Source organism: Osmia bicornis, chromosome 10 (assembly GCF_907164935.1).
Source record: "Osmia bicornis bicornis chromosome 10, iOsmBic2.1, whole genome shotgun sequence".
In the NCBI taxonomy this organism is placed as follows: domain Eukaryota; kingdom Metazoa; phylum Arthropoda; class Insecta; order Hymenoptera; family Megachilidae; genus Osmia; species Osmia bicornis.
The window spans coordinates 1,283,526-1,303,461 of record NC_060225.1 but is presented as its reverse complement, the minus strand read 5'-3'; the positions used below and the strand labels follow the sequence as shown (position 1 = coordinate 1,303,461).

The 19,936-nt window shown below is 33.6% G+C and overlaps 1 protein-coding gene across 9 annotated transcripts; it reads right to left on the bottom strand.

The window, feature by feature from the left end:
* Positions 1 to 10,158: 10,158 nt before the first annotated feature.
* LOC114881123 lies at positions 10,159 to 18,790 on the bottom strand. 9 transcript variants are annotated; one of them, XM_046287403.1, is made up of 10 exons: positions 18,477 to 18,788; positions 17,740 to 17,839; positions 16,875 to 17,058; positions 16,442 to 16,688; positions 15,543 to 16,370; positions 13,359 to 15,464; positions 13,077 to 13,258; positions 12,680 to 12,998; positions 12,381 to 12,590; positions 10,159 to 11,098 (listed from the first exon to the last, which is right to left on the bottom strand). In XM_046287403.1, the coding sequence occupies exons 5-9, from the start codon at positions 15,634 to 15,636 to the stop codon at positions 12,388 to 12,390; spliced, it is 2,904 nt and encodes a 967-aa protein (XP_046143359.1). In that variant the 5' UTR covers positions 15,637 to 16,370; positions 16,442 to 16,688; positions 16,875 to 17,058; positions 17,740 to 17,839; positions 18,477 to 18,788; the 3' UTR covers positions 10,159 to 11,098; positions 12,381 to 12,387. The 9 variants fall into 9 exon arrangements, with proteins under 9 accessions (XP_046143359.1, XP_029053613.2, XP_046143361.1 ...); XM_029197780.2 differs by having other exon boundaries at positions 16,453 to 16,688; XM_046287405.1 differs by having other exon boundaries at positions 13,359 to 15,458; positions 15,543 to 16,688; positions 18,477 to 18,790.
* Between the last annotated feature and the right edge of the window lie 1,146 nt (positions 18,791 to 19,936).

Here is a 19,936-nt window from a genome sequence, read left to right as displayed (position 1 = left end):
TGTGACAATCTATGAAGACAACAGTGGAGCAATAGCACTATCAAAGAATGGAAAATTCTCAAAAAACTCTAAACATATTGATGTCGGGTATCATTTTATCCACGATTATGACAAGAAAGGACTGATCTCTGTGTAGAAGATCTCTACAGATGAACAAATTGCAAATAGGTATATTTACAAAGTTATTAGATGTAGTAAAATTTCAAAAATTTAGAGATCTGCTAGGATTAAGAAAACCGTAGGATATTACATATGTATATTTAGTTGATATTCGTACGTAAATACAAAATCAAGGAGGCGTGTTGGAAAAGTGATTTATGTTTATAAATTTGTAATATAGGGTTGGCATGCGTGTTTCTATTGTTTTAGTATGAGAGGTTGGTCAGTCTGTTTTTCTGTTAGACAGTGTTGTCCGTTATAAATGAAAAATACCTTTTTTGTTCAAATTACATCTTCCATATTAAAATACTAAACATTATATTGGGCATATTTTATTTTAACAGTAATAAGCAACTGATTGATCCTGAGCGTGCTGCTTATTTTAGAACAAAACTGCATTTTAGCACAGACCGTATCGTATAACACAGACAAGACAATACACAAGCTTGTAATGCTTCAAAATTAATATAGTGATTGACCCTATTACCCTAGAAGTCAATAGACACTATGCAAAATTAAAACCTAAACTGATGAAAGTTCAATACTTCGACAGAATTTCAGGTAATAGCCTTTAAGACGCTATCAGATTGTAGGACCAAAAATACAGACAGAACTCGGCGTGTTGCTACGAATACGTATAATTTGTGACGTGTATTGCAAGACAGGTCAATTGTGACTGACTTTCTCCGTCTGGGAAAGTTCTTTCGTTATCGAAATACTTAAGGACCCTCGAGTGGGTTTATTGAGGATCTGGCCTTGCGTTGCTGAGACCCTCCACGACGTTCGTTCTGAGAGATCAACATCGATCATGCAATTAGAAAATTGGGTGGTTCGTGACTCAACCTGCGTAGAATTTCTTAACAAGCCGTTGGTATTTCGAACCATGCTTACATTTACATGTTAGTCATTTATTGCTTAATTTTGAGGCGCAGACGATAGGGTTCGCAGTCCATACGAGGAAGTTGCAGAAGAACAGGCATCAGGATTGTCCACAAATATCGTACGATATTCTACATTAGACATAACCAAAGACTCCTCCATCAGCAGCTGAACGGTCCTCACTAATATTCTGTCTTCTCACTATAGGTCAACCCATATCCCTACATCGTGTATTGAGCATATAGTAGATATGGCAGGAGGGAAAAAAAAGGAATATAGTCGTGGCTTGTGAACCACGGTTTGGCTATAGCTGTTACGTACATATTCAAATACAGTTAAAGAGGTGAGGTGGAATTAATAGGGCCGATTGCGCACTAAATAAGACATAGATTGTATATGCGGGGGAAAGAAAGACGAAAAGAACTTTATTTAAACTGGGACGCCGAATAGCGGCAGTAAAAAGCTCTAGCCTATGTAGGGAAAAAGCTTGGTATTCTTAACATATGAATATTGACCAATGATACAGCTTTATCATTATAATACGCAAACCAAGTCTGAAGATTGAGGTGCCAATGAATAACGTTAAAATGCATACCTCGCCGCTGTCGCTGCGAAACATTACAAAGACTCGCATCTTCTTCCAGATTACCGACCCGCTCACCTGCTTCAACGCACGCCAATCGTGCTATCACAAGCAAAAGCACGCCACTCATACAACTATAACCAAACGCACTCCGCACAGTGGGCAAAAAATGACTTTTTTTGTTCAAAATAGTCTGGAGTTCTCAATTTTTAACGGAATCGAACATATGGCGGCTCAAATTACTCGTTGAAAGATTTTGAAGAGAAGGAAGCCGATTTTTAAAAAAATTTCACCCCAAGAACCTATAGCCCAATTAATTCATGAGACGATGCGTAGCCGATAATGCAAAGAACGAGACAGACGATACGGCCACAAAAGGCCTTGGTTTTTAAAAAATTTTTTTTGTTTGTTTTGTGTATTTTCTCGGTTTTTAATTTTTTTTTTACTTTTTTTTTCTTAATGTGCTCACTGAGATCAGTGCAGGAACCACTTTTTGGACGATTTTAGTTTTTGACCTGTACCGGGGCGGCGGGTGGGAGCTAAGAGATGGGATGACCACCGTTGGAATCGTCATCTCAAGGGCTATCTATGGTAAAAAAATCAGGTCGATCTGAGGTTACCCCGTCAACCATAACTCAACCCCAAATTCTTTTATACCAGGCACGCAAATCGAAACACAAACACGAGTTAGAAGAAGAGAAGAAAATAATAAACAAAAATAGTTCAACCAGTCGAGCTACTTTAACACGAACCAATTATTACACTCAAATTACTAATTAAACGAAAAATTGACTAGTTGAAATTACGCGATTTCTTACCGCGCCTCTCAAATCGCAAGATTTGCTAGCTAGTAGAATCCGAAGATATTTCCGGTTCGACGAGGTGTTTCCACTTGCGAACCTCAGATCGACGGGGGCATCGGCTCCACGAACTCATGCACAATCAAAGGATAAGAAAGTCGCGCACTTAGTTCCAACTCTCGACTCCTTGCGGATTGAGATACGTGAATTTGAAAGTAACTGATTTACCTAATGGATTAGCTGAAATCCGTTAACGTTCTTCCTTTCATCCAAAATGCACTTCAAGGAAGAATTAATGTCTACCAAGAGCGTGATCACGGCCTTCCAAACTGTGATCCGAAAATTGTCAGAACACAAGTAATACTACGTTGATTCGACCAGGTATTCCCCAGGAATCAACTACGTTTTGGAAGTGTCTATGTAGAGCGATCCGTCGAAGGTTCTGAGTCCCAAACCAGAAGACAACCACAAGATGAAAGGGAGGTGCTCAAACTCTACCCCAGTCACGACTTACTGAATCACAATCTAAAGACGGTATTCTCCAGGAGGAGAGCCATGTGCGAAAGCATCCGTTCCGCTCGTTGATTGAGACCACAGTGTCGATCGCTTGATCGACTCTGACAAGGGAACACTCCGATTTTGATGAAACTGTATAATATTTATTGAAACTGTATAAATAGCTGTAATTCATTCGTACCCTTTACTTTGAGGGAGATATCAATCCTATTGACGCGGTACCGTATATTACGGTCGTGAGTTGAAGATGAAGGGTGCTTTCACCCTATTGCGTCGCCACAATATACAATGCATGTTTGGGTCAGACGAATCGATGTGAACCTTCTGAAACAATTTTTCAAAATCAGCCTTCACGGCCACGCGGTATTTACGCCAACTGAGCAAAATACAGAAAATGTCGGCCTGTATCTCCTACTCAAGGAGACACCGTTTGACGTCCGGCTAAAGGCGTTGAAGATTGTGCAACCGGCCTTTCCCATTCTTAAACCGTTTCACGACCAGATGGGGAGAGGTATAACTGTAACACGGTGCCATCATCTTCATTCTCTTCCTTCTTCATATGTGTCCGAGATTCTCGTAACAACGCATAAACTCACGATAGACACCCTCCAGCCATGGGTCAGCCCGGCAAGGCGGTCCTACTTGAGAGGTAGACAGACCACTTAGGCTGGATACACACTATAGATTCGGTTTCGGTCCGGTAAAATATAGTACAATGTAAATCTTATGAGAGCATTCATACTCTCCAGCTCCGGTCCGATCACGCTCCAGTCCTACTCCAATCTCGCTTCGATCCTAATCCTGTCCCGAACACTCTCGAAGTATAGCCACTTGAGCCACTCTTTCAGTTCGCTCGCGGTCCGTTCTCGGTCCAGTAAAATATACTCCAATGTAAATCTTATGAGAGCATTCACACTATGCGTCCGCTTCAGCTCCGGTTTGAACACGCTCCAGTCCCGGTTTGGTCTCGATCACTCACGAAGAATATTTTCCTGGACTGCGTTCCCTCGTTTGAAACGCTTCAGCTTGTACATTTCCACCTTGTCTTCGTAGATTGTTTACATGATTTGTCTCAATGTATTCCAAATTCTTTTCGCAATTTAAGATCGACTATTTTTAATAATATGTGGTGTGTGTGCGTGAGCTAAGTGGTCGCATAAGTGGGGCGAGTGCATGGTACGAATGACGAGAGATTGTTTAGGCTAAGGTTTGAGTGTCGCGCCGAAAAGCCTATAAACAGTATAGAGAGGGGCGAAGCGGGGTGCAGTGTGCATGAGAGAGAGTGGCTCTAGCCCAGGCCTGTCCAAGTAGGGGAATTCATTCCTGGAACACATGTTTCGGTTCCCCTTCCAACGCTACTCCTTCAAGTAAGATGGGACGGTTCCGACTACCGTCTCTCCGTCTTTCCTAGCGGCGGTATTGTCTCCTCGGTCCCATCTTACTTGAAGGAGCAGCGTTGGAAGGGGAACCGAAACATGTGTTCCAGGAGTGGATACCCCTACTTGGACAGGCCTGCTCTAGCCGATGGTTTTTCCGGCAGAGAGATTTTGCGAGTCATAGCGAGAGGTTGACTGACCGTAAGAGGATTGTGAGTGGTATTGTGAGCGGCGATACGGCGTTGCTGATATTGTCATTGTGTATCGATTTAACCAAACTTTTAATGAATTCTTTTAATTAGAAATAAGCTAATGCTTATTTCCTACAAATATAGTACAGAATGCATGTCATTAAAATAATTGTAGTGCCATTTTCAGGATCAGCTATGAGTTTTCTACAATAAACTCTGAAGGTTTGTGATAAAATCCCAAATGCACACTCGACTAATCTTCTTCCTCTACATAATCGATAATTAAATATTCTTTTTTTAATATCTTCTATACTTTTTGATCCTAGATAAGGCCGCATTAAATATTTCTTTAATGGAAATGCTTCATCACCTAATATCGCATAAGGTGCTATTGTGAGCGGAGAATCCTCGGGAACATTCAATTTGCAACTTTGCAAACTTTTTCCAAAAGCAGAGTTCGCGAAAATACCACCATCATTATTTTTTAACCGACTTCGAAAAAGGAGAAGGTTATTCAATTCGATCAGTATATATACATATATTTTTTTTCCATATGAACCTACTTATATCTACAGCAGTAAATTTATAATTTGCATCTACTAATGCCAAAAGTACAATCGAAAAAGACTTTTTATAATTGACTATCAGATCGAGAGCGGTTCGAAACTGGCATAGCAGTATGGGTACGGTAAGATTTTACCGAACCGAGACCAGACCGGGACCGAACCGATATAGTGTGGATCTAGTCGTACGGTAAGATTTTATTGGACCGAGACCGGACCGTAACCGAACCGATAGTGTGTATCCAGCCTTGTCGTCCTTCCGCCGTGACACCGTACGCAAAAAAAACTACTCGCATCGCTCGTCGTCCGGTGTGAATTCCGAACGCGGAAGGAGATCCTCCACCTCCCAGATCTGCTGCAGATGTTGCCACAAATCGACGGCACCTCTGCAATGGAACATGCGTATTGTCCTCGTGGTTTCGTCTCTAGAAGGCGACCCATCCATAGGTTTCAAAATGACCCACCTGAACACGATGTTCTGGGCGACAGACTCATCGAGGTTTTCTTGGCCTAGTTCAGCGCATCATATTTGAAGCTATTAGCACCAAATCCTTCGGGTGCAGCCAGCCAGAAAGATCAAGGGGAGACCCGGTCGCATAATAAAACAATTTCGGGAGTATGAACACCGAAATCATCGTTTTCTTGTTCTTTTTTTTCGGTGCGGGAGGTACACAGTGAGGGTGATTTACGAACGTGCCCGTCTCACGTGCGCTTTTCTGGCCCCGGTAACCAACATGGATGTCGGCTGCTTTGGAATTTGTACGACTTGTAACAGGGATTCGGAGACGAAGGTCGCTGACTCCTGACAATAAAGCGTGTGTATTTCTCTAGCGGCGATTTTGATGGGTATTCTTGTTGTGGCTTGCAACATTACCGAATACCCGTTTCATAGCTTACGAGTATTGCAGTTGAGAACGGTCGTACTGTAAGGAGCTGGAAAGATTTCATCGGAGACGGTACAGAAGCAAGGGGAATCCTCCGCGCAAGCTGGCCAGCTCTCTAGTTTTACACAAGCCTAATTAATAGATATGACCGCTTCAGCCAATAGTACAGAGGTCTGGTGGGGCACGATCTATCAGACCAGCGCAGCGTTCCCTGCGAATGAAATCTTTGTAGCTTCCCACAGTACTTACGTATGTCGCATCATCCCTAAAGAGCTAATGACATAGCTTGACACAGTAGCATAGGACACTCTGTCGAAGATCTTTTAGAATTATAAGAACTTACGGAAGATTTTCCTACATTCCACAATTTTGAAGAAATTAACTGATAACACTGTACATACGTTATACCCCCTGTCTGTATGTAAAAAGAAGCATAACTTCAAAATAAAAAAATGTTTACTTCATAATTTTTTACTTTTATTAAAAAAAATATTTTATAATAACAAATGAAATATTCATTGCTATACATCAATTATTATAAATCAAGTCCAAACACACAAATAAACAATGTAAAATAAATTTACTTTTATATTTTGCAAATTATTACTATTGTAATATAAAAATATTTACACAATTTTTTTTAAAATAAATACAACGCAATAAAATAAATTCGAAATAAAATATTCATAACAAATGTTTTGTGATGGTTTCATAGGATAGAAAGGTAATAATAATTCTTCATAAAATATCTAAGTTCTTGTTATTATTTGCAAAAAATCTTTTTTCCCTACAATGTTCATTAATTTTCTTAATAATTGTGTTCCTCCGATAGATATGTATATTTTTTACTAAATACAAAATTTCACACAAAAGCTATCTATTAAATCTATTTCATGATACGTAATTAATATTTATTATTTCAGTTACTTTTGTATAATATAACATATCTACATTCTTATTAAAGAAGATCAAATGAAATTAATAGTTTGAGTATTTTATAAAGAAGGTTAATTATTGATATACTCATGGTATAAAAATATCTATTTTTACTATAGATTTAATGTATTTAAATATATTTACAAAAATGCTCTAAGTCACACTTCATAAAAAAAGCAAGTATCATTGATTAAAAAACTATCCTTCTTGTCATGTTACAAAATTCTTCGGAGACTGTCATCGTATGTGCATACAATTCAAATTTGTATACTTCTTACATATAATTTCTTTTCCTTTTGATTGATAGATATGAATTTTGTAAAAGTTTCATAACAGTCTATACTTTCATTAATTTAGATTGTTTCGTTTCGACTTGGAACTTATATTATGGTGTATTGTTTATATACAGGGTGTTACCTGTAACGTTACGCACGATTTTTCACCCACTTGCAGCCATCTGATTAAAAAAATTTTAGAACAAGAGTTGCAGGGTATGAAATGCACAATAGATATCAGTAACAAAAACTTTGAAAATAGTTTGTTTTTATGGCGAAGTCGGGGTCACCTTGGGTTTTATAAATAGGACCATATATTTTTCTTGTTTACTATATTTAGAGGACATCGAGACGAATTCAAAACACATATTACATAATATTTTTACTAACATATTACTTGATTTACAGAAGTGTAAATGTGAAATATTTAGATTTTCGTCGTATTTGACTTTGATAGTGCAAACATTATTTGACCCCGAAGAGATTACTGAATGTAAACACACGACTAGAACATAAGATAAATGCACTTTATTTAATTACATGTTCGAAATGCATTCCGCCTTCTGCGACGCAATATTCTGCTCTTTTATAGAAGTTTGAATGCGTTGCTGCAGTTAGACTTACTGGATCTACAGCTCTGCATGCTGAGATGATTCTTTCTTGCAATTCTTCAATATTATTAATTGGTGATTGATATACAACGGACTGTAAATATCCCGATAAAAAAAAATCAAGTGGTGATAAGTCTGGGGACCGAGCTGGCCACCGTTATTTCGTCATTGCAGTTCCTTCGTTAGTCCTCTTTTGTTTCCACACAAGATCGTACTTCCAAATACGACGAAAAACTAAATATTTTACATTTCCACTTCTGTAAATCAAGTAATATGTTAGTAAAAATATCATGTAATATGTATTTTGAATTCGTCTCGATGTCCTCTAAATATGGTAAACAAAAAAAATATATGGTCCTATTTGTTGAACCCAAGGTGACCTCGACTTCGCCATGAAAACAAACAGTTTTCAAAATTTTTGTTACTAATATCTATTGTGCACTTCATACCCTGCAACTCTTGTTCTACACTTTTTTTTGTCAGATGGCTGCAAGTAGGTGAGAAATCGTGAGTAACGTTACAGGTAACACCCTGTATATGTATATTATACAGTTTTGTATTTAATTGTATTGACTCTTACTTCTTCTACTATTTCATGTTATTAAATATGACAGAACTGATAATCTTCGTAATACAGATCACAGAAATGTATACGTTTAAAATTATTTCAGAGAAAAATGAAAAAATAAAAAAGGATTGGACAAAACAGAAAAAAATTTCAAACTAAGATATACAACAGTCAGGAATAAAAAGTCCTTATTGGCTTATTTTTAAATAATGTACAATTGTTTTTGTGATTATGTTTAGTTTGCAATTATTATCTCTTATATATCATAATACGACAGTTTTATTTTACAGATCTACATTTTATACAAATTGCTTAAGCATTGTGATATTTAGGTTCTTTTGCACTTCATTGTTTTTTTTTTCATATTTCTTCTATTTCTTTAAAATCTCTGTAATTTACAAGTCAAATATACAAGAAGAATTGTCAATTATTTTTTCACATCACTTTCAAAATTTGTTATATACTATTAAACTGTGCGTACAAAGAGAACTGTAAAATTCCATCAATTTTAATATTAATTTATTTTTTGCATAAGTAAACAAAAAATGTATAACTTACTATAAATTGAATTGTACGTAAAAATGTAAATAGTGCCCTTTGTACGCGAAGTTAAATTTGAAGGGGGGATCTACAGTAATTATTTGTTACATTCTTTCTATCCAGAAATTCTTTTATATCACAAATATTAATATTTTAGTTGTTTATCTAAGACAGAATTTCGCTTCTCTTTTTTACATAATTGTATAAGATATAAGCGTTTTGTATACAATTCAATGTTAGTTTTATTAAACCTAATAAGCAATATTTTTGGTTACTTGTTCTTTGTTCTTTTCTTAAAAAACCTACACCTCGTGTAAAAATGATGAACCAAGTCCTGAGAAATTTAAATGAAGTCCAAATGTTTACAAGACATTCATTACTATACACAATATAGCAACCATCATATACAGAATAGATCAAATAAAGTGTTACAATAGTGATGTCCAGCGAAACGTTAGGCTTTTATCCATTTCATATTTTCTCCAGTATGAAAAAGAACTAAATAGATATTAGCTGTGGTTTTGAAGAAAATTTGTAGCACTTTACTTGGCTTGCCCTGGATATGTATGTACAAAGAATTATTTCCTTTATGTCAATTTAATTTTTGAATTGATATAATTAGTACTTAAAAATGAATTGTTAAACTTTGTTGTTGTGTTATATAAATACATATAATAATGAATGAATGAATGAATGAACGAATGGACAAAGCATGTTTATGAATGTATATATATGCGTGTATGTTTAATATTTAAATTTCTCTGTGTTAATTCAAATTATGTTATGTACATTTTATGCTATAGAATATTTATATACAATTTTGCTGCAAATTATTACCTCTCTTTAATGCACAAATTATTACTATTATAAAAATTTGTCTATTTTTATGGTTTTAAAGAATTTGATGAAAATGATAATGACAATAATAACGAAGTATATGACTACAACAGTTTTAAATAAAAAACAATATAAAAACATTATAATAAATTTTGCACTAATATATGTAACGATTAATTTAACTTCTAAATGGTATATGTATTATTAAAATTGTAACCAATGGTTTCACAGTCAAAGTCATAGTCACATGTCAGAGAGAGATAGAAGTTAATATTTTTGAAATAAATGTACAATTTCTGAAAATATAATTTTGCATAACGGTAAGTATTAAAAATGTTTTTCTTTTTAAGTAAACATGTGAGCTCGTTCTCCTTAAGTATGAAAATGATTTCAATGTGTAATTATATAATACAGATAAGGTAAAGGAATAAAGGAAAATATTTTATGAGCAAAAAATCTATTTATTTACACCTATATAAGATTTATATGTCATAATCTTCAAAAAAGTGATAGTGAAAATAAGTATCGTTACACCAAATGTACTTCCGCGCAATTAAGAACATAACTACACATGCTTACTAAAAATAATATAACTTAAAAAAAAACTAAAAAAAAAGTCTTGCAATATCATTGAAATTATATATAATAATATAATAATCATTTTCTTACATAAGAACTTTGTTATTTACACGTGATTTCTTACATTCACAGGAGAACACTTGTCTATTATATACTTTTTTTTATTAACACTTCTTATAAAAAGTGTGAGTGTTCAAATTCCATTCAATTGATTAATAATCGATTTCATTTTATATACACAAATACAATTATGGAAAAGTCTATGCTTTCGATTCTTGTCAAATTTTTAATTTGGTACAATATGCCCTGTACATGTTCCTGCGTACATGATGTTTTAGGGAAAACTTTTAACGTTTCAAAGTTGCATAAATATTAGTAAAAAAGCAAATACCTTCTTTTTATTAACATTGTTTCTCAGCAACGACTCAACTACCCTATAGGTAAATTTTTAATTTTAAATTAAAAAATCTTGCTTTTATATTAGGTCGAAAAGGCCACCGTTCAAGGCCACAGGCCAAGAAAATTAAATTTAATTAACGAGAAGAATCGTTATATTTCTTCGTTTCCGTTAATTTTCATTTTTTATTTGTAACTCTTAAAGACAATAATGGCATTCCTTTTTTTGGAACATCCTGTACATTGGAAGATATTTCTATCGAGCATATTGATATTTAAAGTAGGTAAAATTACCATACGTTTGTCCTTTATACATCTGGAATTTATACTTTCACATTTCAACACACACTCATGCATTGAATAATACAAAGTGTGATTTCGAAAACGTTTCACAGTTGTTAAATGCTGAAAAATATAAATCAAGTATTAAATTTCATTCAAAGTGTAATTTTCACCAATAAAATAAAAAAAATTATATGTACATACATAATGAATAATAAAATATTTAAATATTAAATTCCTATTAATGTACAATACTGAACATAGGCTTCCCTAGCAAAGACCGCGTTTTAAAGCAGGCATGTCCAAAGTTATCTGCTGATCGTGAGAAACATAGGCTGTCCCCCATCATGGTCCACCGTTATTCTGGGTAGGGGTTCGCAACACTGTACTGTGTAGAGATGAGATGTTGCGGAGGCTAAGTAATGCGGGTACGATTGGTCAGAGTTTTCTAGTCACGCCTAATGCACACGCATTCTAAACCGTCGCGCGTTATTGGTCGAAACGCTCATACATACTAAGCCCGTCGCTTGTATGTACACCGCAAAGTCAAATGGTGTGGGTGCGTGACAGACCCAGAAGGCACTCCTTAGCCTTCGCAACATCTCACCTCTGCGCAGTACATACTACAAAAATTCTAGCCCGTCATGGTCGTCTCCTCAGCGTCACGCAGTTTCCTTGACAACGAAGTCATGCTACGCGATAGAACGAATGGAAAGGGAAGCCGGCGCGTGAGGTGCCCCTACGCTGGACAGGCTTGCTCTAGGGCAGGAAGATAAGGCGCAACTACTCCCGTGTAGACGTTTAACTAGGCAAATTTTATTCAATATTTTTTGAAATTTTGAGATTTTTAAATTTGGAACATCGAAATTAAAATTTTAAAGTTTTAAGAAATAAATTTTGAAACTTCGAAATTCAACTTCATATATATATATGCATAAATAATTAATGAAAAATCATTCACAAAATCATAATTTTGAAGATATTGATATTAACAATAATTTAAGAAAAATTGATATAAATTTTCGTATATTAGAAAATTTTAATATATATATATATATATTAATATTAACAATAATTTAAGAAAAACTGATATAATTTTATAATATATGAAAATTATATCAATTAATATTAATATATTCAAAATTATGATTTTGTGAATGATTTTTCATTAATTATTTATGCATTATTTACGTCTAATATTATAGCGAGTAGTAGGGCCGCCTTTTTCTCCTAGGGAAGCTTACCGTGCTCGGTACTGTACCTATGTACAAATACTTCTTTTAATGTACTTAATTAATAGACAAATATTATAGTAGTCTTTTAAAATAATTCTTCAGTCCTTCAAATTAAAATCGTATGTCATAATACAAATTTATTTCTTCATAATTTCTACTGGCAAACTCACCGAAGTTTCATGTAACTCGATGAAGGTTACACTTCGGTATATACTGATTAGTATCCAAATGCCAACCTTTCGTTAACGCACAAGGATAATGAGTAACAGCTTTACAACCTCTTTTAACGCAGCCAATATTTGCTCCTGTTAAACCACAAGAGTCACATATAGACTTCGCTGCATCCCACACCGCCTCTTGCAAACCTGTTACTCTACCACCTGTAATATAAAATGTTACTGTTTAAAATGTTTCAACATCATACATTTTAATTGATTTAAATATGCGAAACAGTTGTTAGTTATTGTACCTGCCATGTATACTCCAGCTGCCCAAACGGCACACTGTTCATGAAGCCAAACTTCCCAACGCTGTTCCTCTCCAGGGAGTACAGTCATTCCAGTAAATATGGCATTGGTATTACTTTCAACGGAATTTCGTTTCTTTTTACCCATTTTTGCAGTAAATTGATCAGCTAATCCAGCGTACCTCAAACTTCTTTTATTCTTACTACCTTTTTTCTGTTCAGTAGTAATCTCTTGCTCGTCGGCTGAAAGAATTCCATCTTCTAAGCGTTCTTTACCAATTAAGTATGGCCCAAATAAATCGCTTAAAACACCAGCTGGAACCTGTAATTCAATTAGTTATTTCTAATACCACTTGCAATTCGTATTAATGATTAACTATAAAAATATATTATAATGTACAATGTAAGTTCCAGGAGCTATGTGAGGTCCAGCTAAATTAGGATGTGGTCGAGAAGGATCTCCAGGTATAACAGCGTGAGGACCTTGTTTACAAAATACACAGACCCAGGTAGAATCTGTTGTATGGGCGTCATAACGCGATGACAACGTTGAACTAAAAAGACCCACTTTACTGACTTTACCTGTGAAAAACAAGTCGTTATAGTCAAGTCAATATGTAGTTTCAAATCGTTAAATTATTTCTAAATAACTTAAAAGTATTTAGCAATTAAAAATATATACCTCTATAGTCTAAATCATTTTGATGACTGAGTCTCTTACTCCTTCCCGCACTACCATTTCCCACACTCTTTCGTTTCTCTTTACTTTTCTCTTCTTCTTCTTCCCTGGGTGCATTGACTACTTGAATACTTAAAGGACTATCTCTTGGACCTTCAACATGAACCACCGGACCACGAGATCTGATAGAACTTGCATTTGATCCAGAATCGTACGTTACTTCTCTTACTCCGTCTACTTTAATATTTTTCTTTGTTTTCTTCGAAATATCTTGTTTCTTCGAACTTTTCGACAGTCTCCTTTTTTTTATGTCTTTCTGAGGCATATCATTACTGACAGTTCCAAAAATATTTTCAGAAGATCTGGAAATTTTTCGTTTCCCTCCTTGAACTTTAGTCCTTTTTCCCTTTTTTCCAGATAATTTTGTATCAACGGTGGACGAAACATCAGTAGGATTAACACTGTGTAATTCTTTTGTATGTAGAATATTATTCTCTAGACTCTCAGTTTTAGTTGTACTACCAGCTTGAAGCTGAGATTTTGCAAATTCTGTTGTTGGTTCCTCCTTTTTAACATCCGCTTCTGTCTCGACGATACCAGCAAACATTTTCTCAAGTTCTGATTCTACTTCGTTAAATGGATTTGTATTATTTACAACCTTTGGACTCGTTATTTTTACAAATTCAGTTGCATCGTCACTAGATTTTCTTCTAACCCTCTGATTCGAAGGAGTTGAACTAGGAGGTATATTGTCACTACTTCTGCGCCTTCTAATTGGTTGATTTTCTTCAATTCTTTCGCTTACAGTTTCATCTACCTTTTCAGATATTCTATGATCCGCTGTAGCAATACGTTCATTATCTTCTAATTTTACAATTGGGATAGCACTTGTCAGTTCCTCTGGTGTTGATTCATTTATTCTAAGTTCTATTGGTTCTGTAGGTTCTAATTCCATATCTTCTACTTCTGTTTTCGAGTCTTTACTAAGTCGTACTGGCTTTTCGAGTTTCCTTTTCCTGCGCTGTTTAGTATTATCATTAGAATCATCATTACTGAATGTAGGAGATACAACTTCATCTTCTCTATTTGGAGATTTCGATTTTTGTCTATCAGGGGACATACTTTTAACACTTGACGTATCTTTCTCTTCTACTGGCATTACAATAACAGATCCAATATTTTCAGCACTTCCAAGCTTTTTATTTCCACCTTCTAATTTCTCTAAAAGAGAATCCACACCCTTTTTACCTCTTTTTGGTAAATTTTTAGGCGATCTCACACTTGCCTCTTCAATTTTCCGTTCTTGTTCCGAAGATAATTCACTTTTTGAACTATCTGTCACATCTTTATCCGTTTTGGAGGTAAGATTCACGATAACAGGCAAAACATTTCTTGGCACTTGTGCAATAACACTTAATGTATCTTTACTTTTCGCGATATCAGGTTCTTTTTTTTCCGGAACTACCCTTTCGATCGTTACACTAGGTGGCAAATTTATAACTTTCTGCGTAAAATTATCTACATTCATTTCCTTTATCTTATCATGAACATTTGCCACACCCTTTAAATTGCTTTCAAAGTTTTTTACTGTTATTTTAGGCGTTGTAACTTCTTTGGTTGACAGCGAAACTGGTTCACTAACAGAATTAGGTGTTGGAACTGATGAACTAATTCCACTGTCCGATGAAGTTTCTCCATTCAGAGGTATTGGAGGAGAAATTATATTTCCATTCCTACTACCCTTATCTACGTTTCTTGCAGTCAGACTTATTGGAATATCTTGGGATATTCGCGAATAATTTTCAGGAATAATTTCTGACGTAGACGATAAATCTAGCGTGTTTTGTGAACTTGGTGAATTTCTATATTGATTTTGATTCTGCCTATTGTCTACCAGCATTTGTAAACTAAATAAAGGATTTCCTGGTGTATTGGCTGGAGTAACACTTTTTGATGGAACAGTTGGTGTATGCCAGGTCGGAAGTGCTTGAGTATGTGCAAGTTGAGGTGTCAGTTGTGGTGCTCTAGCTATAGACGGATGCGTATAAAACCCAGCTGGACTTAACGCAGCACCTGACAAAGCTGTTGGATGAATGTTTAAACCTGAAACTGTTCAAATTATTTTCAGTCTATAAAGGAAAACAGCAATATTTCAAATTAGGAATTACATAAAATTTGAAAATTTACCTTGACCTTGTGTCATTGTAAGATGATTCCAGACTGTTTGAGGTGGAGGTGTACCAACCGGAGGTCGGCTATGCCCTGGATATTGTCCGGACATCTTGAAACCTTCCCAATTACTTATTAATATTGATTCACAAACACTTGCAGAACAATGTTCTTGTTTGTCTCAATAAAATTTACTTTTAGTAATAGTATTTTTAATATTCAGAGACAAACATGTAAAAAGAGTTTTCTTGTCATATAGAAACAATGAAGTTTTATTATTCAAATATTTATTGAAAGCAAGATTAATTTCTTGCTTCAAGTATCCATTTATTATACAACTTGAATTTCTTTCAAAATTTTTACATACGTTGTATTTAGAAATTTTATTAATCTTTATGTTATAAGATAAATTACTTGGATCGAAAAATTCTAATAAACCATAGCTTATTTCCTTGTACTTTGTGTTATAGCACTCTTCTATATCAAAGGAATGATTTGTTCGGTCTAAAATGGCACAATTTTTTCAAGATATTTTTGTGTCTAAAAATCTGCACAGATTTCTTTTATCTTCACCTTCTGTATTACCTTACAAGTATTTTTTTACTAAATTAAATGACTTGTTTTTTGGGAAAGCACATATTTTTATAGTGCTTTAAAATGTTAGATAGAAGTTTGTATTATGCAATACTCTGTATAATGTTTGATTGTTTCACCCAATAGTGAAAACAATCAATAGTATTATAAGGATAAACTTCTTCTTGTTCTTATTCTTCTTCTTCTTCTTCTTCTGTTTTAAATAAGTTTTCACTTTTACATATTTCAACAGCACTGATGTGAGAGCTGTAACTTCGTTAATATTCAATAAATTAGTTGCTTTATTTACACTATAATCACACTGACAGGTACTACAACTTTACCAGATGTTTACCAATTGTTTTCTTCTGTGCATCAGAATTTATTACTTATCGTTTGTTGATTGTAAGAAGTTTATAAACTGATCAAAGTATATCGATTTGAAATTCAACACACTTATATCTTCCTTCTTGTGTCATGAACTGTATGTATTTGATATGCTATTATGTGTTAGCAACTCCCATATGTAATTCCACAACATGAAATCATTTGATAGCACCCATTTTGGGGCAACTCCAGATATACGTGACCCTGCAAATGAAAATTGTAATTAGCATGTCTAATTAAAAACCATAACTTTCTTATTTTATGATAAAATTCACAAATGAAAGCATATGCTAATGTAAGAAATTACATGAATAAGGAATGCTTTATACTTGAATACTTTATCACATAATAAAGCTATATAATTTTCTTTTTATTGATAATTATGTTTACCATTGTTGGAAATAATCCATATGTTTTGACAAATCACATCATAGAATGAATTTGAAATATTTATGTTTTGTTCATTATATTTTTTTTTGCTGATAAAATTGATTATTTAATAAATTATATGAGTCAATAGTTTTTACTTCTTCTTCTTGTAATACTTAACTACAATTATTTCCAGTTTCTGAAACTATTATAAGAAGATATGAAAAAAGGTTAATGATATCTTTAAAGTAATAAATAGCTAATGTATTTATTGACATAAATACAAAATACTGAAACTTTGATTAACATAATAACAATTAAGTATAAAGGTAAAAATTTAAACTTATAATTAAACAAGAATTTATAAGAATGTAAAAGTTCGTTATATTTATGGACATAATTAATTTAAATTACTCGTTTTTAAATTAAAAGAAGCAGTATTTTGTATGAAAACGTTTGTATGCATATAGTTCATATATTTCAAAACAATGCAAATCCTTGTTGCAAGACTTGCAGTGTTTACATGTTTAAACAGTAATAAATAGATTTACATTTCATAATTTACAAATGTCAATAGTTTTAAAGCATTTGTAACTATAGTTTTTAAATAATGATATACATAAAGTCTATATAACAAAACATTTAAGATCTATTAAAGAACATACGAATATAATGAATCAAATTCATAGTATTTGCCAGGATGTTAATGTTGATATGTTTAAAAATGTTTTACAGCACTACACTCTATTTGCAAATTGTTTAATTGTAAATTTAATATGACAATGTTGAAAATCATTATCAGAATAGCACTGAAACGAAAAGTGAACGATTCCCACAGAACCACAACGTAAAAAATAACATTGTACGTATTTTGTAGTGATGTTACCCGCAAGAGTGAAGAGCATGCGAGTGTAACACTGTGTATCCCGATTTCCTCATTCGGCGGCGTGGTAGCAGAACAGAGTTCGTGTACTTTTTCGTGAATTCTGATAACATGTAGTATGTACATATGTATTGCACCAGACACATATATACACCAAAAAGGACACAGTCACCAAGCCGCGCATGTACACCCGTAAAAAGTACACAGGAATACACATATACATACACATATCAATGACGTGAATTCATACGTATACACGCCTATGCACGCACAACGTGCAAAGCGTGGAAACAAGCATCCAACACCGTAAAACTATGCGTATACACATGCACTCACGTATACACATACACGCACACACAGACACACACACACACAGATATATATATATATATATATATATATACAGAGTAACGAAGCAGGGATGTAGTTTCCACACCTGAGAACACTATCGTTGATAACGCGCGAATAATATCTACTAACATATGAAATGTGCACTTATTTAAAAATTACAAGGAATTCAAGTGATCTTTAATCTTATGCCACAATATTTGACACTCTAGATACTTGGATAATCGAAGTTTTCACTTTGAAAAACAGGATCTAGAATCGAAAGATTCTATAACGCACGAAATAGACGCGTTATATTGTACCGGCACGCATGCACGCACATATCATACACAATTCAGATAGTGCACACAACACCAACACCCCGACAAGACGTGCGACACGGACATGGGTACCTCTTTCTTTTGCGTAAATCGATGGGCACACTCGATTTCACTCAGTTTTTCCGATAGACTTTTAGTCACAAAATATGTCACTGATGGTTCCTAAAATCTCAGCATAGTATCGGGATTATCACGAAATACGCACCTCCCGCTCAGAGCCCTTGCCAGGGGCTGGCGAATTTAGGATTTTTCGTGAAAAAATCGTCAGGGCATCAACCAAAGCAGAATTTCAACAATGGTGGCCGCTAGCGAGCGAACCGTCTACAATGCTGACACCTCGCGGTGGCGACGCAAGTTATGTATCTGTTCCTTCTTCCTTTCTACATATTAAATTTTCTCACTCACACATTTTTCTATAATATATTCTGCAATATATATCATTGTTATTTTATTAAGCAACAAATAAAATACTTTAAAATAACATCAGGTTAAAATTGTTTTAATTGAAATTTATTAAAATTGTTACAAACTGTTTCATATAAAAACAATTATATGTTACACAAATAATTATCAAAAATATAATGCTGTTAATATTAGCAGTATATACATTTCACTCTACATGTTATTTTTTCAATAAAGAAAATTATGAAATATGTACGTTTTACATTCACATGAAAGTATATTTTCTGCAATCATCTACAAAATCTCATGTACAATAATTAGTATTTTCAGTACTGTTTGTATAATTAAATTATTATTTATTATATCATAATTGTTATTTACATGTAAATATAAAAGCGATTGAAAATATCAATCTTTAATATTTAACATCATTCATATTGGTAAAATCTTTCATTGAAATTCTGCCCGTATATTTATTATACGTATAAAAGCGCGGGAAAACTCTTATTCAAAAAATTTAATACCATCATAATATTAACAAATGGTGCAAATTTGTTACAGTTAATAATCACATTTAATACAGAAATTATATTTATTGTATTGTTTAATTTCTTTTATTTGTACATGTATCACCTCATGTCTAAGTATTTGCAAAATATTTTAATATTTGTTTTAGGGAATATTCTGTTATTCTTAATATTTTATTTCGTTATAAAATCTCAATGTAATTATACATTTAATAAAATAATTAAAAATTTTACATAAAAAGTTTCAAAATATAATAACATATTTGCATATAATGTGATAAAAACAAAAGGGTTTAAAATATGAATATGATAAACAGGCTCTAAAAAATTACATGTATCATCAAAGTATGGTACTTATAACTGTTAATATTTAATTCTATTACAAATGTATTAAAACAAAATTTTAACAATAAATGTTTGATTGTACTATTTTGTTTCGCGAATAAATTAATATTTAATAAAAAATCATATAAATTCTATATTTAATATTTAAAAATGATGTAAATATGTGAACGTTTATTAGTATACAAAATTCTTTGGATTGTTTTACGAATTATTCATAAACATTTTCCATTTTTGTTTGAAACAACGTGTACATTTTTT